This window comes from Temnothorax longispinosus, chromosome 3, assembly GCF_030848805.1.
Source record: "Temnothorax longispinosus isolate EJ_2023e chromosome 3, Tlon_JGU_v1, whole genome shotgun sequence".
Taxonomy (NCBI): domain Eukaryota; kingdom Metazoa; phylum Arthropoda; class Insecta; order Hymenoptera; family Formicidae; genus Temnothorax; species Temnothorax longispinosus.
The window spans coordinates 23443501-23468290 of NC_092360.1; the positions used below are offsets into that span (position 1 = coordinate 23443501).

The 24790-nt window shown below is 38.1% G+C and overlaps 1 protein-coding gene across 6 annotated transcripts in view; it reads left to right on the forward strand.

Annotated features, from left to right (window-relative positions):
- LOC139810542 (CUGBP Elav-like family member 1-A) overlaps window positions 1-24790 on the forward strand; it is a 497386-nt gene that overhangs the window by 186185 nt on the left and 286411 nt on the right. For 4 of the 6 annotated variants that reach the window (XM_071774183.1, XM_071774182.1, XM_071774188.1 and 1 more), the window contains 2 exons: window positions 1897-2567; window positions 5636-6281. In XM_071774183.1, the coding sequence (XP_071630284.1) occupies window positions 6085-6281 (197 nt within the window). In that variant the 5' untranslated portion in view covers window positions 1897-2567; window positions 5636-6084. Of the gene's footprint in view, window positions 1-1896; window positions 2568-2813; window positions 2830-5635; window positions 6282-24790 lie in introns of those variants that run through there. The other 2 variants (XM_071774184.1, XM_071774193.1) reach the window with 2 other exon arrangements.

A 24790-nucleotide genomic window follows, 5' to 3' on the forward strand; every position in this document is an offset into this window, starting at 1 on the left:
TACAATGCTTTATTTTACTTTTCGACGAACAAATTTTGCTTTTGAAACTCGTTGCAGCTTTCGGCGCTAGAATATAACGGCTATTCCTGCAGAAACTTTCAGAAGGCTTCTCTCGGTGAAAATATTGTATAGTTAAATATATAAATTTACTCGTATATTTGCTGCATTTATCGGCCCGGCAACAATTTCTTTATAACAATTATCAATTCCTCTTTATAATGTAATTTCGGAATGAAATGTATGCAAACGAGCGCAATATCAATCGCAACGAATTTTTAATTGCTATATTGAATAATGCCCTGTTGTAAAGCGTTTCAATATTTTGCAGATCTTTGGTTGTTAATATTACTCATCGATCTGTTATTATTTACCTGTCAAATGACGCAAGATATAAAGTATGCAAAAATATTCTCCCTGCAAATTCCGATCTGAAACAATTTTAAAATTTATGTATTTCTCGAAAGCTATCGATCGTTAAATAAATAGGTCAAGAGAAAAATAACGCTGTAATAATTTTACATAGTGATTTTAGATATAATAAATCTGAGACTTTTTTGGTAGTAAAAACTTCGGCATATTTTATATTATATTCCAATAATGTATCGGAAATAATATTTGCCTATGTTTTAAAGATGCTATCGCTTCTACTTAAATATCTTATTTTTGAATAGCATTATACCTCAAGCTAGATATTTATAAAATTACATATATTCTCTTATATGAGGCTAAGTTTTCTAAGATTTTCAAAAGTAATGATTAATACTATGCAGTTATTTCAGATATACAGTTTATTTTGCTTTTACGATGCTTTTTCAAGAATCACTTCTATAAAAGTATTAATTATCATGTTCCACATTTTTCATATAATTGTTTTAGGATATGAAAAATGTTTGCAATTTTACTATCGATGTTTGTATATTACGCGCGATGCAGTACAATGAATCCGCAACGGCATTAATCACCGCGTTTATCAGTTAAATGTTATACCGTACCATATGACGCGTGTATTGCGCGATAACCTCGGACAACATTTTAAAATTTCACGTTAAGGCCGCTCGGATTACGGAAGTCTAATTTCAAAGACATGCACGCAATTTAACGAGCGTCACTCGGTCGATCGTCAAGGCAATAATGCCATAATTTATGGCAATGGCTGTGTAAGGCCATGTGTACGACCACTGAATATTTCCGCTACTTTTAGCGGTTTGACGCGCATATTGCCGAGCACTTACTTATACAATAAACGTCAAATATTTCTTATGCCGTTGCACCCACAAATGCGCCGCGCGCTGCTTTGCTCGACGGCAGCGTCTTCACGAGGCCAGGCAGCCGCGTCGTTGTGCAAGTTACTGCAGCGGAGCGTTCCACGTCTTATCTAATCTCCAAGAACGCCGGTCGGTGTCTGCTTCATCGCCTCGGCCTGGTAGTGAGAAAATATTGACGAACATTCTTTCGCTTTTAGCCCACGAAGTGGGCTATTGTTAGACACTTTTAGGGCCACCCATCCGGTTTTCCTTCAATTTACAATTTACGTATGTACAATTATATAAGTAGAGATGTTAATTGAATTGAATACTGCGTTCCCCGATTTGATTTATTCTCTGATCGGCGAAGGTAATAATATTAATAAATTTATTGTTATATTTCTTTATTTCTTTTTTTATAAATTCTTCATTAATTTTTAATCTTCTGTAGATATTTAAGAAATAAAATGTATCTGCACATTTCGTATACACCAATAACAAATACTTTTTTATTTTTAATGATCCGAATTTAATTGAAGATGCTAACGGAAATTATAATTATTAGCTTTGCGATTTTCGATCGGACGACTTCAACGACGTTTAATTAAAACAGGAGAGTACAATATTTTTAACTGTTGAACATTCTTTGCAGATGACGATCGACATGGCGACGTCGTAAAATCGACGCGGCTCCTCATTCTTCATGGATCATAAGCGATAACGCGGGAGAAATGATCATCATTGTGGGACTCCGTGAGAAAAGCACTCCTTAACGCGATTCGCCTATCCAAAACGTCGCCGAGCGTCGTCATGACGCGTCTGGATCGCGCATGAACGATCGCATGCCACTCCAAAGACCACCTCCTCGTCGACGATTCCGGATAAGCTGGTGACTCGAGCGACGTGCCTGACGTCTAACAGTGTCTGACGGTGTCAGGTGCATCGTAATAAAAAAGAAAAGAAAGAAAGAGAAACGCGGCACGCGAACAGCGCAAGCGAGAGAATTGCGCGAAATAGTTTGTCGTCAACGTGGCAGAAAAGTACGCGAGTGTGTCGTAAAAAAAAAAGAGACACGCGAGGGATGCGTCCCACCGACGAAGGGTGGGGTCTTTGGGTACCGATAAGGCTTATCCGGAGATACGATGGTCGGCAACTGCGCTCGTCGAGTCATCAGTCGTAGTGCTCAGGTGCCGTCGACGAGATCGTTTCGCCGCTCAGGTCACAGTGATCTCGCGATTCGCGCAACGTTCTGCAGTTCCGACGAGGTATCTTGAAAGTGTCGCTTCCGGCCAGGTGTCCAGTGGTGTCGCGTGAGTCCAAAAGGTACGGGGAAGTCGCGCGGTCTCAGTGAGAAAAAGAGCCGCGGGGGAAACGCGCTATAAAGTCGACGACGGCAACGAGCAAGAACGATAACGGGCAATCACTGCCACGAGAGCGATTAATCGCCGTTTCCAGGGTGCCTCGAGTTTTTAATTTGACGCTTTAGCGCGTTAAGTGGGTGCCGACAAAGAGCGTCGACGTGTACCGAGGGTGTGGGTGAGAGCGGGCGAGGAGAGGCGAGGGGGAAAGGCGAGGCGAAAGTTGAGTAGGTATAGAGCTGGAGAGGCAAAAATGTGTACGGGACAAAAGGTTTAGGTGTAGCATATCAAGATATAGTTTCTGTTCTCCCGCTCTCCTCTCGTCGCGCCTTTTTTTTCCTCGTCTCTTCACTTTTTCGCTGTCGCTTACGGCATAAGCCCCCGCAAACGACGGTGCTCCGTCTCTCCTCTATTTTTCCTATTTTTCCCGCCCACAGCGTCATGCGCTTTGTACATGGCTTCCGCCTCATGTGTTAAATTATGCGCGATCTCTTTGACATTCGACAACCGTTGTAGTTCCGGTAATTATATCCCTCCGTTCTCGCCGTGAATTCTCGCTCCTCCACTTCAACTCGCCTTTTCCCTTCAAACCAGCGCATTCCTGGCGCCCTCGTCTTTTTGCCCTCGACTTCGGACCTTCAAATGTAATCCGCAAGAAGCTAAAATCTCTTCACCGTGAGTTCTTACACCCGTCGCGTCGCGTCGGCTCGGCTTCTCTTCCTTCCGCGTTTTGCAGTGGCAGATTTGCAAGTATCTATTCAATTCTCTCTTGGTTTTGCAAGAATAGATCTAGTAAAACCGACGGACCTTCAAATTATCTCAACTGCGACTCTTTTAACTTCACCTTATTTTATATAATCGCCGGAAATTCCTTAACCTCATTCTGTTAATGATTAGTGCCGTATGAACGTTTTCCGAGTCGCTGTGACCGAATCGCTTGCACGATGTTGAACTTAAAACATAATTTGATTAATAAATTAAGAAAAGTTGTAAAATTATATATTATATATTACGTACAGCAACTGTTCTTTTTATATCTACACTCAACTTTTCGCTAATTCAGAGATTAATTTTGATAAAATTTTAGTTAGATTACATCAGCAAATACAACTGTCACGATTAAATAAAAAATTGGACTCAAAATCTTGGAAAACCGCAAATAATAATTTCTATGTCAGATTTTGGATCGATAAACAGAATTACATATATATTTTATTTAAATTTTTACTTTAATTTATATAAAATAAATGAATAGGAAGGAATTTCCATTTTCATTTTTCAAACTTCTATTCTAGAAATTCTTTTTCAATTACATCAAAATTGAAAATATTATTTATAAATGGAATGTCGTGACACATTTGAAGATTCTAAGTGCCATCCACTTTTCCGCTTCATAAACTCTCCCGCTTTGGTTTCGTTAAAGTTTAAGAGTCCATAGAGTTTCGTCGTATTGCGACGGGAAATCGGCAAATGCTCCTTCGCGCCAAGTCGCGGAAACTAATTCGAATTCTCAAGCGACGGATTCTCCCCGTCGTATCGTTCCGCTGAAGCTCCATCAGTTTCTTCCTATCGCGCGTATCTCTCACGTTCTTCGTTCTTCCGCGCCGCGCCGGGGTTTCCAAGACTTGACCCGCTGCGAGAACGCGCGCGCGAAACAAAAGGGAGTTTGCGAGCCGGTAATTCGGGACTCGGGAGTTACGCAGATGGGAAAGGCGAGGCGACTACGAGGTACGAGAAAGGTGAGATAGGAGGTGGGAGAAGGAAGAAAACCGGCGGGCGGTAAACGGGCGAGAGAACGGGCAGCGATATCAGCCTCCTTTTCCATCCTCGCTCGCGCACCGCACATGACTCGAGTTTCTAATTAAACTTAAACTTTTAATTGACTCGTTGTAAAGCAGTTTACAACGCACGCGCCCGCTTAGTCAGTTTTTCTCCACGGTGTCGTCCCGTGTTCTCCAGTTTGGCGCTCGTCTACGTGCGTTTCCCACGTCTACGCCGCATTTTTCGTTCCGCATGGACAGATTATAATGACGAACATGCAGTTTGCAGTCGATAAGACGCTTAGAATCTTATTAAGAAAAATAGTTCAGCATATTATACTCACGAGGGAATCTCGCAAAACCGATTTGATGAAACTTTACACACATGTAGGGGGGAGGGGAGTAAATAGTTGAATTTGGAAATTTTTAGTTGTTCAGAATTTTCGGGTTTGCGAGGTTCCCTCGTCAGTGATAAAGGACGTTGTCCTTATGTTGCATTATTTTAATATAGTGTTATATAATTTTTAGCATTTATATAACATTCAATATTTCAATTAAACGAGCTAAAATTTCTAATTAACTGTTAACTATATAAAGAAAAATGTTTCTGCTTCTCTTTTAGTATATTTGGATATATTTTTATCCTCAAAAATTTGAGTATACTTAGAAAACTTCTTTTGCGCACACAATTAATTAAATTTTGTTAGATTAAAATAAGAAGCAGATAATAAGGAATACGGGTATCAAATTAATAATTTTTTTACATAATTTTTGTGAAGAAAGTAATTTTAATTCGATCTCTGAACACGAGGTTTTCGTGAAATTGATAAAAATAATATCATTAAACGTGGAGAATTAGAATATTCAGGAGAGACAAAAATAAATATACAGATGGATACGTGATTTAAGCCGGTGTTCATAGTTAGATCTTATAATCTTATAATTTAAGGTCATCTCAAGTTTATCTTTAGAGGTTGTATTATACAATTTGTTTTATTTACTATGAAATCTGAAGATGAACTTAAAACGATCTTAAACACATATAAGATCTGACTGTGAATACCGGCCTTGATTATATTTTTAATTATTTTTATAATCAGTCCGAATCGGCAGTATTGCACATACTGTATGTCAGTTTGCATGAATCTTAAATTGATAACGAATGCATAAGCTCGTTGATTAAATTTAATGACGCGTGCATCGATAATCACATACATAAAATCATCCGTGAATGTAGATAAAATCCTTATCTGTCACCGATACTTGTCCACAGGGTTTCGTATTCGCGCCCACAACTGGATCGTGTCACAACGGATCTCAAAAGACGCTCCAATATCCGTCTGAGTTCTAAAGTATATACGAAACGAAAGGTCGGATCGATCGCTGTCAGGGGTCGCGCCGCTCGTACGAATTGTACAAGACTTCAGCGGGACCAGTTTTTTCGGCCGTGTGCTCTCGTGTTGTCGTGCTTAATCCACGTGATAAGTGTGTGCGCCTCGTGCTAAGATTTCGAGTCGTCGTTATTCGTGTATCGAAAGTGTCCGGTGCCGTTCTCGCAGTTCGCCTGAGACCCTTCTTGAAGTAGCTTGTTCGTGCACAGTATACAGTCGAGTTTGAGGGTTGACGCCTTCAAACCGTAAGCGTACAATAATCCTGTCTTCCTCAACGATAAACGAGCCCGAGCGAAGGAGGCACCGACTTCCGGTCGCCAAACGAACTCCGATGAAAATGCTACAGTCACTGAACGCTCTGGCGGGTAAAATCTCGCCGGGCTCCCCCACCGACAGCAACGCTAACAAGGTGCACATGCATAATAACAACAATAATAACAACAACGTGGTGCACCACCATCCCTACTCCAAACAGCAGACCCAGCCGTCTCCGTCGCACTCGGCCAACGGCGACCAGAAGGAAAATACGTGAGTTTTTTTGTTGTTGTTTTTATATTGTAGTTTAAAAAAAATTACAAAAAGGATTTTTGTGTATTGTTTATTTTAAGTTTAATATAATCGTATTTTTTTAGGGCAAGATAAATAACTTAGATTGTCAATGGCATTTTTGTTTTATTATATATAAAGTTTTGCAAATGGTAAATAAGGATTGTGACAATTATGGTGGTTTTTGAAATTTTTTTGCTATTTTTTGCAAGTATTTTTGACGGTTGCAGATCAAACAGTTATTGCGCAAATCACGATATTCTATAGAAAGCGTAGGAATATCAAGTAACAATAACGTTAGATTATTTGCTGCTGAGGCAAATTGTTAATTGCAGTAACAAAACTCAATGACGTTCATTTGTGCGTTGCTGAATAATTGCTGACTAATGTGAAAGTAGGTCGCCCATGTTACGATTACTCATTTCACACTGATAACAGAGGCTACGGAAATTTCTGCATTATGCCAGATTGGCAAATCTCATAGCCCATCGGCAAAATCTATTAAAATGTTTTGTTTACACTGTACGGCTTACATACATCATACGGAACTCCGTGTTATCGCCGCATTTCGGAGTTAATTAACATATTCAAGAGGCGGTTGCAGCCGAATTAACGTTAACCGTGTGTAACTAGTGTTTCTTGCTTTGTACCAATGATGTAACAGCGCAGCGTCGCACCTGCACTGTTATTGTACCCAATAATTGTTACTGAGCGCGTTACAATCGAGAAAAAACTCCACTAATGATGAACTTAAGATTACGCCGCTAATTTGTACTACATTTGATTATAATATAACGGTGACTAATTAATGAAAAATACTCTTACGTCCTAAATTTGTCATGATACAATTAATTTGATATAATAATGTTAATAAAAGAGCTGTACAACAGGAACTCGAATTATTATTACAGCTCATAAGGGTTTTATTCGTAAAAGATTGAAATAATGCTGTTTTTGCTAAAACAATTATGAAAGTTCTTTTATATTCGCTGAGAAGATATCGCGGCCTTTTTTGAGTAATCGTTGACTTTAGACTTTTATTTTTCTCTCTATTTTAATTCCTGGCGGACGACTGGAAAATGTAATTTAACGCTCATCCTGTGCCGTTTGTGGCTCGGTTCTTTATTTTTCATAATTTCATTGCTCGCGAAAGCTGAGAATGAGATACCTCTTGGCATGGAAAAAACCCGCCGTGAGAATATCCGATACGAGACTTCCTTCGTAACGGAAATTCAAGCGGAAGAGAAGAGGAAGCGCATATAATATTAGGGGCACAATATATAAGAAACATTACGCTTTGAAGCGCGCGCGCGCGCGAGCGCGCTCTTTCTTCCCGTGTCGAGTCAGGAATCCTCCGGAACATCTTGATCAGGAAGGACAAGATTTCTAAAATAAACAACGTAGAGATCCAAATTCCGCTAATTGCATCTCATCAGGCTTTCAGCCTGAGAGCGCACGAAAATGCGACCTTACGTCATCGTAGATAATCCGTAACTTTTTCATAAGCACGGCTTTAAAAAGGCTGTTTACGGGGACAAAGAGGCTCCTAGAACAAGGGCTCACGTTTCTGCTCTATGTTCCCTTCTAATGGAAAAAGTATTTATGCGCGGAAAATGTCACAACGTTCTTCATCATCGTAAAGTATTCCCTTTAGCGTGTGCTCCGGTATTCTTTCAGGAATCATAAAAGAGAGAGAGAGAGAGAGAGAGATGGAAGGAAAGAGCGAGAAGATGGTGTAAAGAGAAGAGAATGGAAAAGAGAGAAGGGATAAGGGAATGTTTGTAGAGAAAAGATTCTTTTTTCATCGTCGAAAGTCAGGAGAGTGTCGCGCGCGCGCCCTTCTTCATTATTTCGTTACGTCGCGTAAACGCGTCTCTCCGTAGAATGGTATAAGGGAGTTGGAAAGGCCTAAAATAACTCGCCGACATTCCTCCGATGTGAGAGGGCTAAATCCTCTCCCTCGACCTTCGGTGCGACGTGCGACATTGCGCCATTCTTCACCTCTCTCATCGCTGTGCTCCTAAGTCTTTTTCATCTACCTCCCGCCGAGTGGATGTCGCTAAAATATGTACCCGTCTTATGTAAAACGAGCGCGATTCGAAGAGCGGAATTTTTCCTCTTTTTTTTTTAGATGCTTGCCGAGGCTTGCTAAAATTTCAATATAATGAACGAATGCATTTGAATAATCTGTGAAATTAAAAAAATCTGATCGCATAAATTAAGAAGAACTTTTTTTCAATAAGCTATAGTTGTCCAGTATTCGGTAAATAATAAATTATCGATTGAAAAGGGTCCTCAAAAACGGTTGGGAGCGTCCATTTATCAGATACGGCACATTTTAGGGGTGAAACGCTCGTAAATAATTCGCGCAACATAGCCGGTTTCTGTGTGACGTAAATAAAAAAGTGATAGCTTATATAAAAATATTATTCCAATAGATACCTTATCCATTTTTTTATTAAATGAATAATATGTGCGCATTTTATTAATTCCTATGAAATTTAATTTTTATGTTGTAGATATGCTATCAAAATAGTGTGATAAAAGAATAATGATTGAATAGGGCGAGAGTGTAACGATATTTCGTCAGAGAGATAAATTCTTTTTTTTTTAAATATAATTACTTAACGCGCTGCCGATAAATCACGTAAAATGGTATCGCTAAATAGAAAGCGTAGCATATTGTCACGTATAATGCCGGTAACATAAAATAAATGATATATCGATGTGCGCATGACATATGATGTTTATTTTAATTTTACGCCATGCAAATAGGTATGTGTCGATATTGCCATATGACGCATATTATTTATGGCGTTATCTGCGATGTATCGCCACAATGAGCAGTTTGGTTGCATCATTTACTTTAACAAGCGATGCACAATGCGGCGCGATATAAATAATTTTTTGCCTAGATAAATAATATATATTTCCTTCCGAACCGAGCGAGGGACGCGATTGTATAAAGGTAAATTGTTACATAAGTTTACAAGAGCGCACTAACGGTATACTACAGGTTCCTTGACAATTGTAGAGTTTAAGTGATATGTGCGGCTCTAGGGAGGAATTCATTTAACAAAAGGGTCGCTGTGGATCCCTAAAGGTCGGTATACGGGGGGGTTCCTTTATCTAGATTCGAATGCCTCACCACGCTGGAAACACATAGAAATTAATTTCTACTTGTCGACAGGTACGATTTCTATCTCGCCTCGGAGAACGATTAGGGTATCCCGCGCAGTTTACTCACTGTGAATTACATAAATATTTGTCGCCTTCGAGCTACGCAGCTACGCGAATAGCGTTCCACGTTTGCGCGCATTCGTCGCATTATCGCACCGTATCTAGACACAAGCACTGATAACAATTCTTATCAAATCTTACGCCATCTTAAATGAGGCAAAACGTTCTTTCTTGTTCTTTGTTTGCAGTTCATGTTAATTTATCGTATTTTGCGCAATATATTTCCGTTTAAAAATCTGTTCGTAAAAAATCACTGATATGTAAATTCAAGAAAATAATAACATGTAGATACTATACACTAACATGTATATTTTTACAATAATAATATAGTGTATACGAATAAACATTATTTATAAATATATTATGAGCATTCCAAATGCATGTTATTTGACTTGATTTGACTCTTGCAAACATTAATTAATCGTCACCAATCATTTTCTCTTATAAATAATGTTTACTCTCACAAAATGCATTACTCTCCCGACTTTTGTTAGTAACATCGATCATGTATCTCAACCTGTCGTGTCATCAGCACGCGTCTATTCGTATGCCATTAATCCGTGGGGCTGCAATACTTGCGGCTCAAGAGTAACACTGGCGAGATTGGAAATTATATTATCCAACGGGAGAATTGGAACTCTCTGCAAACAGCATTACCGCGCCATCCATCTTCCTATCGGCACCTCCTCCAACAAACTTTGCCAATAGATCATTTTTCTATCTTCGAGTTGTCGTATCCGGTCACGTATCCTGGCCGTAGATTCTCGTATTCTGCTTTCGTAGCAGGTTCCACGGGGGCTATTCGGATCGCTCGCATACTCGCCGGTCGCGTCCGCTTTCACGAAAATTAAATCCGTATCGATGAAGCGTCGAACGCAAAGTCCGAGTCCTCTTTTCCGCACTTTTACCCGCGGCAAAATCGATGGCGCGCGTACGCGACAGACATCGCGCATCGCGTCGTTGTCGCTCTCTCTGTCGAAAGCAGAAATGAGAAACGGTTAAAATCCGCGCGCGAAGCTACCGAGCGACGGTGCAATCCTGTCGGGAAGAATCGGAAAGATTTACCAAAGCCACTGACGGAAATCAAGACATCAGACGTGAAGAGTCTGCGGTACCATTGTTAGGCTTCGGTACTTCAGCGTCTCTCGTCCTGACAAACGTTTTAGCGACGAACGCGATCGTTCCTCGGATAGCGAAAGAAAGATGAAACAGATAACCCACGTCTGAAACTTGGAGCTTTCGTCTTCTGATTCGATAAAATAAAACCGATATTGCTTTCTTTTTTTTAACAATAAAGAAGTTGAATCAATATATAGATTTAATTTACTTTTATATAAACACGATGGATGCTGAAGAGAGCTAAGAAAGACAAATAAAAACACAATATATAATTATATCAAATATTAATCTTCCAATAGAAGCTCTTTCTTTATAAATGTTAATAATAATAAATAGAAATAGATTTTATTGTTCCGTATGGGATTACAATGATTTTCATTACAAATATTAATAATAAATACATACTCTTTTATGAGATTTGTTAAAATATGAATTGAGATATTTTTAGATATCGCAAAAGCTTCAAGTTTGACATTTTCATCCTTCAATTTATTCATTCCGGAAGGAGCTTGTCAACACAAAATTCCGCTAAATCTTTTCAAAAGTGCTCGGCATGCACTTCTGGCGAGCGTACGAATGAGAGACATAAGGAGTCGGTGGGGGCGGGGAGGAGGGAAGAGGGGGAAAGAGGCGATCTCGAGTGCTAGTAGCAGTCTGGAGAAGGAAAGGACGGTGGGAGGCATCGTCTGAGAAAAATCTCTGACAAATCCGACAAATCCAAATACAGAAAATCCTGCCGAGCACGCGCCTATCCACCACTTCAGGGTACGACGTCGCGCCGTCTTCCTTTTCCTCAGCATCCCTCCGCGCATCCGGCCAAACCACCCAACCCCATCCACCCTCCCTCCCTTCCTCCACCTTGGCACGTGTGCAGATGCTGGGCGTCCTACTTGTGTCGGTGGTTAGGCGCGTTCTCCTCGAAGGCGTAAGCAGTTCCCGAGCATGGCGTCGCGTCGCGTCGCGTCGCCCATGAGGCACGTAGCACGTAGCCGTGATATTGTCACATGCCTCCGGTGCAAAGCTCCAAATTGTATCGTCGTCGCCCGTCGCGGATGCATGTGCGACCGACGACTCTCTCCTCCGCGTGCGTCTGGTCGCGCACCACCCTTCTTTCCGGTCCACCCTCCCGGCTTTCCCACCCCACTTACACCGACGACAATAATATCCGACACGCTCCGGCTATTCCTTCTCTTTTCGAGCTGACGGCATTGTCTTGCAGTTTTTCTCCCTTTTCTCTCCCGCCTCTAACCGTGCGACGATCGAAACGGCACGTCCAAAAGCGCAGAACGTAAGAACACGCTATTGAACTAAAAAAATGTCTACTTCATAATAGATTTCTTGTTTAAGCGAATTTTAAACATGTTGCGATTTTATATCAAATTTTATATTGAAATAAATCATGAGGTAAACCATCATTGATTATTATATTATTATATAACTTTTTAGAATACAGGATTCAGTATATTTTATTAAAAGACCTTGTTGAAATTCAGTAATTTTCTATCAATAATTCTAAGTGCTACTAAATTTAATGTTATTATGTATACCCAATATTTACTTAAACTATAATTGAATTTTAAGCTTGTAATTTGTTTAATTTACATTTTTACAAACTTACAACAAATACATATTTCTGATAATATATTGACAAGTTGGTCTTTGAATAATTTATATTTAATAATTTCGAAATCGATGTTTGACACGTTTGTTCTAATGTTACTTGAGAAGAACACTTTCCGGAGATTGAATCTTGCGCAGCTTCGTGTCACTATTCATCCTTTCAGCGACAAGCTGTTATCCTCTCGCCCCAGATGCTCGTGCTACAAACGCGCACTTACCGGATATTTATTCATCATAATTCAATCCCCTCCGTCGCATCTCGCCTTCGGTGCGCGGCGAACCGATAAAATTCATCATGGTGGAAGGCAAAATTTTATCAACGAATCTATTTAAGCGGATAACGGAGTCGTTACTTTGTTCGCTAATCCGCGAGCTTCCGGCGGGGTGGTTCGTCCGCGGGAGCGCTTTTAACATCCGGTAATCTGTCGACGGTAATCTTTTTAGCCTCCCCGTGGCTGCCGACGCGCCAGTAGTACAGAATCGCGAAAGAGAGCGGGAGCACGAGTGAGGCCATGGAGAATTAGGTGCGCGGAAGGTGGCGGTCGCAAGGGTGCGATTTGCAACGATGTAATTTGCCGGATCTATGAACCGACCGCGAAGTAAGCATAACCAGTAGTAACCACTGATGGCTAAGTAATCCATCCAAGTTACGCCCGTAGTAGTATGACTCATAACATATTTCATTGTGCTATTGTCATTCTCCTTGCCGTTGCGATGACATAAAATCCAACCATAAACTAATCCTTTTTTTTCTTGTTCGTCGCGCAAGTAAGATGTTCAATTATTAATCTTCCTTAATAGAATAATTTAAGATTTTTTCAATCGTTTTCATTTAAATATAAGCAATACAGGAATACTTGGAGAATTTTTATTAGATCGGCAGAATCTGTGAAAGAATATTAAAAATAAATAAGAAATAAAAGAGAAGATTTATTGGTAGCTGCTGTGCTGCAATATGCGATACCTTTATTTTTTCCTTCGAGTTCACGTATATGATACTAAATAATCTTAATCACAGCTTGGATTAAGCAACGGTACTAAATCTCGAAACTATATGTGAATCTCTGGCGTATAAAATAGAACGTATCCATTACAATAGAAACCAAGATTAACAAAGTTATATAAGCGTCAGAATGATATTGATCGAAAGGATTCCGCCGTGAAAAGTTTACGAGTTACGTAGCTGCGAACTTTCTGCTGAGCATATTCGAGTATGTAGGTATTTATTGTTACTTTTATGTTCTACAATGCATGTCGGTTGTCAATGGTGCTCATGTTAAAGGGAAACGTGCACTTTTATCAATTATAGAAACAAAATTACACGTCCTGTTATACAAACGTTGTTATGCGATGCTAATTAAATTTTAATTAAAACTGTCATCTGCTCGTGTCATTGAGTTATATATGACGATGACGCATATATATAACTAAAACCAAGTGATGCAATTATATTGCAGAACGCTTAATAATTCTATGTAAATACTTTTATATGAACACAATAGAGTATGAGGGTAACAATAAGTGGAAATTAATGGCGAAAGGATTTAAAACAACAAAATCATTTCGTAGCCATAAAGTCAAAATAAAATTTAGAAATTTTTAGGAAATTAGCAAAAATTTATTTAATTTTATAATTATTGAAACAAATGCTACTGTATACATTTTATTTAAAGAGAATTGTTGCAAATTTACCAATAAGTAAATTATTTTCGAAAAAGACAAATATCGGAAAAAATATTTTGCGTAGAACAAAAACATTGACCTTTTTAAACGCGCATCATAATAATGCATTATTAATATATTGTTTAAATTTAAATTTGCCAAACTCGTTAACATTTATGCAAAAACATTGTTTCAAGTTTGCGACGCAATATTTATAACTGTTGAAGGAAAACGCAACTGTTTATCGCACATTCGAGCACTCTATTTACGCGATAAGCGTAAATGCATTGGCAAACTCGCGCCGCGCGGAACGACAATGTGCAAATTCGTAACGCGATAGAATTCGGTTGTTGTAACAGCCGTCGATGCCGCCGCGTTTCGCATTGCCTCGATTCATTATCAACGCCGCGTTCGTGCTAGGAATCGCTCGAATAGTAAAACGCGCGCTCGCGAGGATGCAGCAGGCAGGTCTGCTGCTGCGGTGGTTGAAAGGAAAAGTTGCTCGTCCTAGCGACCTACTTCCTCCGTCGTCGCGCTTGTCGTCGGCAACTCTCGTCTCGTGTTCCCAAGCTCGGCGTTGTTGTTTACAACGGCGGTCCTTTGCAAACGAACAAGGAGCCTCTTTGTAAAAGGGTTGTTATAATCGAGCGGCATTCACCCCACTGCCGCGCGAACGTTCTATATCGCCGGGTATAAAGTATCAATGGGTATCTCTCTCCCCGTGTCGCTGTGAGGGAAACGGAAGCTCCGTTATGCGAGAGACACAATTAGCTACGCATAAATTACAGCGCGATGGTTATTCGATCGTGATGCACAGATGCGAACAATTGCTTTGAAAAAAGCCGTTGCGTTGTATCAACGCATCTTTCTGAGAGAAACTGACGATGAAAATGATACGTAACGATTTAAAAAGGTAATGTAAAATTGCAGATTACATGATTTTTTTTAAATTAGGAAATAGCTGCCTAGAATTATTTGATGCTATGCGTTGAAGAACAATGATTATATATGGACATGAAATTTATTAAGATTTAGATATTGCAGATTATTTTGGTATTCCAAGAATATTATATATTGCGTAGGACGTATTGGTCCAACATATGTTCACGTAGTACACACGTAAATTTAATCCATATGGATTTCCTGGATGAATTATCGCGAACAGCCTCAATTTTTTGACGATGAAGATAAGGGAAGGCGGAGTGTCACGTGCAACGAGATAAGGATAACTGGTATCTTCGGAGAGTGAGGCGTTTTAATTGATGATTTTATTGTCTCGGTTGCCTGGTTGCCCTATCGAGTGGCGTTTCATCGTATCGGAGAAACGGCCTCTGCCTCCGCGTGCGCGTTCTCGTTTCTCTTTGACGATTAGGACTTTACACGCTACGGGAGCCATATGAATAAAGGATAAGGGCATATGTAACGTACGTCGAGACGGCAGGCGCACGTACGTGGTCGTACGTACCGTAAACACGTGCCGACACGTACTATCGATCTCGTGTAAAATTAAAGTGCACGCCTGCAGTTCCCGCAGTCGTAGCACTCGTAAATTATTCCCGCGACCCGAGCCCTTGACCTCCGTAACAATTACCGTGATTCTAGAGAACGTTGCGCCGCCGCGGCCGCGAGCTCGCATTTATCTCGCGCGGGGCGAACGCACGGACTTTTGACAAGAGTCATTTGGCTGCACCATATCGTTACGTCGCCCGCGAGTTCGGCAACTGAGCCGCCTATTAAATCGCTCGGAGAGTGCTTGAACTTGATTCCCAGGACACGCGATTCCTCGCGCGATCGATCGGTTCGCAGTTCACCCACCTTTTCCATTTGGGAATAATACCCGCTTGCACGAAAGGATTCTTATCGCCTACTTCAACGTCCGCTCTCTTGATGTAATCTATCCGCCACGAAATTAGGCCATATCTAATTTACACGAATTTAATTCTAAGATAATTCGGCCTTCTCGACTAGACTTTTTAGAATCAATGCTCTCTTAGGGAAAATCGATAGTAAATTCATATTCTCCGACAATAAATATTTTCGCAATTTGACTTTATATACACATATATGGAATTTCTGTTATATAAAATTAAGTTAAGCTGAGTGAAATCTAAAGAAAATTAAACTAGTTTTTAATCTTAATTTTATCAAATATTAAATTGTTTGAATGATTATTAAAGCCTCGATATTGAAATCTTTATTCTATTTTTTATTTAATTTTTAATACTTGCAGTTGAAAAGAGATTTGTGGGTTTAGGATAGTTTGCATGATATTGATCTGTCAAGCTTTGTGTGTTCTTTATGATTTATCACGTCGCATGTAACACAATTTATTCTTGTATTGAATTATTGAAAAGACATTTGAATTTGAAATAAATATTTCCCAAAATATCACTGGCCAAGTTAAACGAGGTCTGGTGATAATAACTATCGCGTAATTTATCTCGATTAGCGATATGTCCACGCAACACGAGAATGATCGATCGGATCGCAAGCTTTCCGACCTATCGAGTTATTCACGTTCTTGTAATGATATAACACATCATTAACGTAATCGTGAATAATCGGTCCGTATACGAGTAATATTTTCCGATTACATCTTTGCCATACGTTATTTGCCCGCAACGTTAACCCGGAAAACGTTACGGTTGACATAATTACGAAGAAATCGATTTACTTTTAACAGAATTTATTGTATGCATCATTTAACTTTTTATTGCATGGAAGAGGCACGCTATTTGCATATTTACTTATTTTGCATACTCTCTATTTATTTGATAGCTGGAAACGATTCTAGTCTATAATCAGAAAAATTACACAGGATGAAATGAAGCAATTCTTCTTTTTCCTCGGTCGAGATAAGCAACTGGCTCCAGAAAAGAGGCACTTCATGGTTTGGTATTTTCCGGAACTTATCCTTTTGTTTTAGATCCGTCTTCCTACAGAAAGCAGCTACACGAAAGTCCACTCCGGCCACTTAGCGAAAACTAAGTTACGAAGTAATTTTTCATTTTCCTTAACTGCCAGGTGTCTTACTGTATATCGGTTGATTCGATGAGAAACATAGAGGAATGTCTGTAATCCAGTTAGGAAGTATTTCTTGAAGCTGCGCTATTAGATCTCTTCGATTCGCTTCCATCTCACTCGCCGTTCTTCACGAAGTCGCGTTACAGCAGATTTTACGATAACTCACAAATACGATGCTTCGACCAATAATAAAGCTAGACAAAGATTAATTTAATCATTCTTCTTGTGATATGCAATGTAGACGGTAAAAATGATTAATATGTATTATATGTGTAGTTAATAAAATCTCGAAACTTAAACAGATAGAAGCAGGCAGTTTATGGTAATATCAATTGCACACAAATTAAAAAAATTATAAAAAATTAAATAATATATAATTGTTAAATATAAAAACTAGAAACAGAGTTATAATTTTTCGCATATTAAAAGTGTAATTTTTTTCTTTGACGCAGATAATTATTTTTCCTGAATTAAAAAAAAATGTTATACATTTCAAACATCTTGGTAACAAATCTCCTAATTTATTTTATAATAAAAGACGTTAGATGTTATATAATCAAGAAATAAGATTTTAGTACCTATTTATATTCCTTAAACTTAATTTGTCAAAACTTAATTCTGACGATTAAATTAAGTACTTTTTTTAGAAACCTCTCCCCTCAAATTTTCGTCATAAAGTCCATTCTGTTCCGAATCAAATAGTACATTGTACACACTATGTACAGTATACAGTACATATTGATTTCCGTAACCGTTTTATAATATATTTTCCATTCAATAATATGGGATCAATACTTCTGTGCGGTGGAGTGCGATATTTCTTGAAATATCATACGCGAACGGTCTGTTCCTAACCGGCGGCACGTTTCGTGAGTATTGGCGTGAAATTTATTCGATGGGCTAATAACGTGGTTGGGTCGCAGACCGCGGTAGTATCAAATTCTACCTTCGATTCTGCCCTTCCAACCCTCCCCCCCACCTGGGATCCCTTCGGAATCCTACCCTATCCACTGACATCGACTCCACCTACGCTCAATCCGGGAACCCGTTCGCATTAGCATGTTATTGGGCGGTTGTTTACTTCGGGTTAATCGTCACCTCTGGCGCCAACGATGCGGCAAGCGGGTGAAAAGTAATAGAGGACCGTGGCGATTTCATTGAACAATTCTTTTCAACTTGCTGGCGATCTAGATTCAACAAAAAACAAATTATCACTTTATTTATACTATAATTATATATGTTTTTACAATTAAAAAGACTGGAAAAAAATACGCGGTTATAAATAGCTAGGGAAACTACTAAATATCTTTAGACATAATTAATTAACGACAAATGTAATTAAATATAATTGCTGTGCTTTCGTTGAACGTGATTGTACGTTATGTATGACGGTAATATTTAACTATAAATAATGACATTAAATAAGAAAATATTAAAGCCTAAAATCTTTATTTTACATGAACATATCTGTATTCATAGTTTGACACTTTGCATAAATATATTTTGTGATAATTACTCCATTATTTTCAGAAAAAAATGATGTTATCAATTGAAAGATTAATTTGATATATTAGACGCTTCGAGTGCACTTATTAATTTGCATTATATTGAACATGTTTTATCCATTAAACAAAATACGAAGAAACTGAAAGAACTACAAGAAAAGACAATTAGGGAAATTGCGAGAGTTACAGCACCAGACAAGATTGCACCGGCTGCAGCGTTTTTAATAAATAAACATTCCAACAGACGAGCGTGCGTCTTTCTTCTATCGTAACGTCACAAATGAATCGCGACCGGATTTAATCCTGGCAGGCAGTGTCGCGTGTCTCGCCGGTGTTAAAATCTGCAAAGAGCGAGCAGGGGAAGGATGGAGAGTTAATTAAACGAATAAATAACGTAACAAAGCCTCGGTGAGGAATCCAGAGGCATTGAGAGAGGAAGAGAGAGAGAGAGAGGGGGGGGGAAATGAGAGGCTGAGAGGATGAGAGAGGACAACATAGGAAAACGGAGAGCATAAACGTGAAGCAATGTACAGGAGCGAGAGAACACGACCGCACTCTCCGGTTCTCTTTCAGCGACTCGGTGTTGCAGATATACGCCGTATTGTCTGCACCTCTTCCATTCTTCCTCACCCTCGGCCTGAAAGCACGCGATGTCCTACGATCCTTTGCCTCCGCCTTTCATCCTGTTTGTCATTATTGCTCGCTGTGCCTTTGCTGCGTCCACGTTTCTCCGTGGCTCTTCGGCAATGAGCCGATACTTTGAACATTTCGGAGCGTCGTATTATACACTCCATCGTTTTAGTCCGCGCACGTTAATTAAAAAGCGCTGAAGCTATCTGACGTGTGAAGATCCTTCGCAATGGAGATATTACTTGTCGGAGCCTCGAATTGATTTCGATTTACTTGAAGATTGAAAAATGTCGAATTAAGAAACAATCTGAGAAGGAATTGATGCCTAATAGAATTTTTATTCAACAACAATCGTGAACCTGAATTTGTAATTGTTATGTATATTTTTTATGTCGCAATTCTGTAAACTTTTGTTTTTCCAGTTTCCACTAACCAAATTTTTAATTCTGTAGATTTTTGGCTGTATTGATTTTTTAGTTAAATGAATATAAACTTTTGCGCTCAAAGCTTGCAAAGATTTAGTAAATCTTTAGATTTTTCGTTGCACAAACTCTTTATCTCGAGACTATCGATCTTCAAACTAGGAAAGATCCGTCATTTTAAACTCGCCTGCAACAAGAACGTTCGCCCTAGCGAAAAGAGCTCGCTGACATGCAATTCGAGAAACCGCAAATTAGTCTCTTTGGATACTTTCGTGGCATGGTGGGTCGGTAGGGCTATAAAAATCCGCGATTGCTACCTTAGTCCCCTAATTCTGCCATGCCACATAGTCGCTACGTTTGCCCATGAAACGTCGAGAGCACTTCCATAGGCGGATTGAGCGCCTTCATGAGCGGCAGGCACGCGAATTGGATATGACATTGCTGTACAAATCCACTTGCATGGTATAGAAATGAAGGAAGGGAAAAAGCTTATTGTTTTACTTAGAAAGTGATGGTTTGCGGAAACATCGCGGCGCCTACACGCAGAAAAGTACATACTAGGTACCTGCAAGTAAATATTACTTGTTCTAAGTATTTGATAAGTTTATATATCTGCAAATTTACCATAAAGTCATCACAAGCATCACATTTACTCAAAATATATTCTAGGTCTTAGCAAGTCTACTTCAAACAAGAATATTTAACTAATACAAGAATTCGGTTTACTTACTATATACCTAAAGTCTACGCAAGAGAAGCATATACTTAAGTACATAATATTCTTGAAAAAAGTATAAATTCTTGTTTTCAGCACAAAATGATGAGCTTTTCTAAAACTTGTGCCAAGAATATATTTTAAAACTATTATGAAGAAAATATTCTTTGTTGAAGAAAACTATATTACTTAAAACAAATAAATTAAAATAAGTAATTACTTTCCTGTAGAATATTTTTCTGTGTGTATGCTACAATAATGAAAAGATCAAGTACTCATCATTTACACATGCAATTGGATATGCAAATAAGATGATACTTGATTCCCCTCGGCGTTATAATCTTGGAAAATACTAAACTAATTGCATCAATAAATAATTGGTTAAGAATACGATTATATGTAACTCTCTAGCATTAATTACAATTAAAATATTTCTCACTTTTTACTGTTATTTACTAAATGTATTTATTTTCATAATATTACTGGATCTTTTTTATGTTACAGGTAAGTCACTTCATCTCGAATATTATTTATACAAGGACAAGATTTTCAAGTATCCTGTAAATGAGTGAGTGAAAATGTAAAGATTTTTTTTCACGCAACTTCTGTTTAAAGTTTAATCAACGCTAAGGGATTTAGTAACCGTGTGCTGTTTTATAAATTTGCATTTGACTCTATTATTTTTGCCGTTAAATGAAAATAAGAGGGAGAGAGCGTGATCTCGCCCGTGCTCCGTAAATCATTAGTTTTATCAAGCTCATCCACGTACGTGCTTCTGTTTTATCTGCTGGACTAACTGGCCATTCGTTAAAAGCGGCAGAAAAATTTCGAAAACAATGGGCGGTACGCATACGAGGATTGTTTGATTGGAAGCTCATACATGAAAGCCGGAAAAATACTGTCACGCCAATTGGATGGCAAGAGCAATCGACTTGGTCGTGAACGCACGTCAAACGTTAAACGTTGTCACAGATCAAACGTACACAGCTGTCGAATTAAGCATCGTGCTATTATATAATTAATACATCCGTTTGCCAAGAAAATACGAAACAGATGGAATTGTTCCCCGGTCTTTTTTAATGCAAATGCAAATTTAACGTTTATATATGCAAATGAACTTATCGCGTAGCGCGAAAATTGATTTTAAATATTTAGATATTTAAAATCAGCTAAATGAAAATATAACTCCACTTTTCATTCTCTCAAAATGGATATCAAACTGGATATGAAAACTGTAAAGATAAAGAACTGTTTCTACGACTTATTTTTTTCTTTCTATAATATTTTTCAGAGTATGCACAATCAAATTTTTGTTAAATAAAAGTTGTTTTAAAACTAGTCAAACTATTTTATGAAGTACGGCCATCAAACCTACACGTATGCGTTCTCTAATAAGTATATACACACATTTGAGCGAATAGGAGATCGCCTGATGTAAGAATGTTATCATATCTAATAGACATTTACATGGATCACGCAAATTGTCACGATGTGAAAGTAAAAGACAGAATCGATTTTATTGATAACGAATACATCCGTGCCAATGCGTGCAGAAAAAGAGAAAAGGAATAAAATAATAAAATCAGACAAATGACACAAAACAGTCGCGATATAACAATGTAGATGATGGACAATAAAAAAATACGATCGTTTCAACATACCTCCCATTTCTTACAATATATTTAAATTTTACGTTAATGTGCATTGAAAAACAAGAAAAAAAATCACTCATCGCACAAAAAAGTTATAGACATACACAAAACTTATAGATATATTTGTATCAATATAATCACATTAAATTATCAAATTGTTATAGCATATAATAGCTATTTATATAGTAAAACTTTTTTTATCGAGCATGCTTTATTAATTGGCTTTTCTTATTTGTTTGCTATTGTCTTCGTTAATTACAGTTTTTAAGCTTTAAATCGTGATGTAAAATATTATTCACAGACTTATCGTTGATTTATTAATAATAGTAATATATAAAAGTCGTGAATAAATACGGCGGCTAACGTAAATACCTCTAATTTCACCATGATTCAAGACCTTTAGCCTCTCACCAAGTTCATCAATTCGAATGCAATATGTTGAGAATTATTGCATCTCTCCAACTTTCCGGCAATAATTGGATCTTGAGCATCCACCGAAGTAGTGGCCTTTGCCTAAGTACACATGGCACTTGGGAAGATCGTTGGGTGCTAATGACAAGCACTTATATAATTAGCAGGATGCAATTATAAACAATTAAAGTAACGTTCGCGTTAATGGAATCAAAGACCGAGCTCCGCTTATTCGACACAAAGTTAATCGAGAGCCGTTCTTTTTTACTCTCGCTGCAAATGTCATTAATGCATGTATAAATCTATTAATACGTATTGTTAGGAACGATAATAATATGGGCTACATGAATTTATGAACAAGGTTGCTTTTGGTGGCACGATCTCATTGCGAGCGTATCGCAATTGAATCAGAGCGACGAGGTTGAGTGCTTTCTTGATTGAATCGCGCACACATGTGGAAAATACATATACTATTAGTATATATACGTAGTATGTTACTATATACATTTGTCAATATCCTTTAGTAACTGTCATACGAAGACATGTTCAAACTATCTTTCTCTGATTTTGACGAATGTTCAGCATACCGTAAAATAAAAAGATATAAATACATTTTATATCATAACTTTTTAAAAATCAATATATTTAGAGACAATTATATCACAATTATTTCTCAGATGATTTGATTTAAATCTGGAACTGGACTTGCCTTATTCTTTGGAAAGTAATTTTTTTATTAAAATTTTTGGCAACGTAGGGACAATTTCTATCAAGAAGAGTTACATTTGACGGCCAATTACGACGACAGCCATTCTTTGAGAATGTAACTGCTTGAAATTCGTTAACGCGACAAGATAATGATCTTATGACATTAACGAGCGATTCCTCGCTTTCCCTTCCTCGTCGCACCCCCAGTGTCGTCGCATTGGAAAAGAGGGTGGACGTGTCTGACGAACAGGGGCTGACAGTTTTGTAACGTCAGGAGGGATTTAATAGTCCAGTCAAGAGGCGCTAACCCCTCTTTCAACCAACGTGTCGAGAATGCAAGATGGGAAAGCGGACGGGGACGTGCAGGCGAGAAGTAAAGTAAAACTTTCATGTTACGTTTTCCCATCCGCGACAGTTCGCGCGTTGTTTTATACCTGTAAAGTGCGCTCTGGTATCGACGTTTTATGATCGGCAATAATACAATCGTACCGACGGCCTGTGGCGATGACGATGCCTCGTTCTCTAAAGCAACACTATAAAAGGGAATTACTTTGTAACTGCAATATTACTTTATAACAATAACGCTTGGAAGTATGAAAACATGAATTTAAAACCTTTTGTATTTAATACTACATACTGTTGAGTAAATTTTGCCCCGCATGTTAAAATGTTTTCCTGCGTTTAGTGCAAAAGCCGGGTTTATATTTGTTTTCGAAGCACGCGTTCTTGTTATAAAATAATAGTATATAAATTTATAAAACTTTTTCGCGTTTTAATCATAATACTAGACAACATTTTTTGTTTTAAATGCAGGAAAGCCATATATTTTAGAGACTTTTGGTTACGCGAATTTCGCGCTTAAGAAAAATAATTATATTGAAATAGTTTATTTAAATTCGTAAAATATATCTACTCTAATTCACAAGCGTTAACGTATGATAGGCAGACGAGGCGATTTTCAATTTTGATCGGCGATGTATCGACGATATTTTGCAAAAACTGTCTCGGTCGTGAAATAATTTGAAATAACCGACTAGCAGAAGCTGTCGGTGAGATCCGTTTCATTAAAATGCATTCTACCGATCAGCTGGAAAATATGCGACGCGTATAAACTCAGTAAATAGGCATTCGTTTAATAACGTGAGAAAAAAAATATATAGAATTATACAAGATTCACCGAACGAATGAATAGAATGATATACGCGTCATAGAGCGTCATATAATTCATACGGCGACGTTGATATTGCATTGCACATTTTTATCGCTCCGTTTTTTTATTCCTCTGCCGTATATCATCCCGCGATCGTAGTGTCCGATGGCTCGAATAACGACTGCAACAAAAATATAATAAATATTGAATTCGATATTTCCGCAAGTGATGGTGGAGAGTTTGTTAATTACTTTCTGTACGTGGAATGTTTTGAATGTTTTGAAAGCGTACTTTCTGACAATCGTACAAAGATTTATATTTGCATAAAAGTGCTTGTATATGATATTTCAAATTTTTGTAAAACATAAATACCTACTAACTAATATTTTACCATGAAAGGTATTCTATTTCTATTTTATTCTTTAACTAATTAGATATATTTGACAAAAACTAGTGAGAATTAAATTACAAGCGTTTGATTTTGAAAAATTAGAATATTTGCATATCTAAAGTGCTTGTATATATTTCAAATTTTTGTAAAACATGGATACCTACTAATTAATATTTTACCATGAAAGGTATTCTATTTCTATTTTATTCTTTAACCAATTAGATATATTTAACAAAACTTAA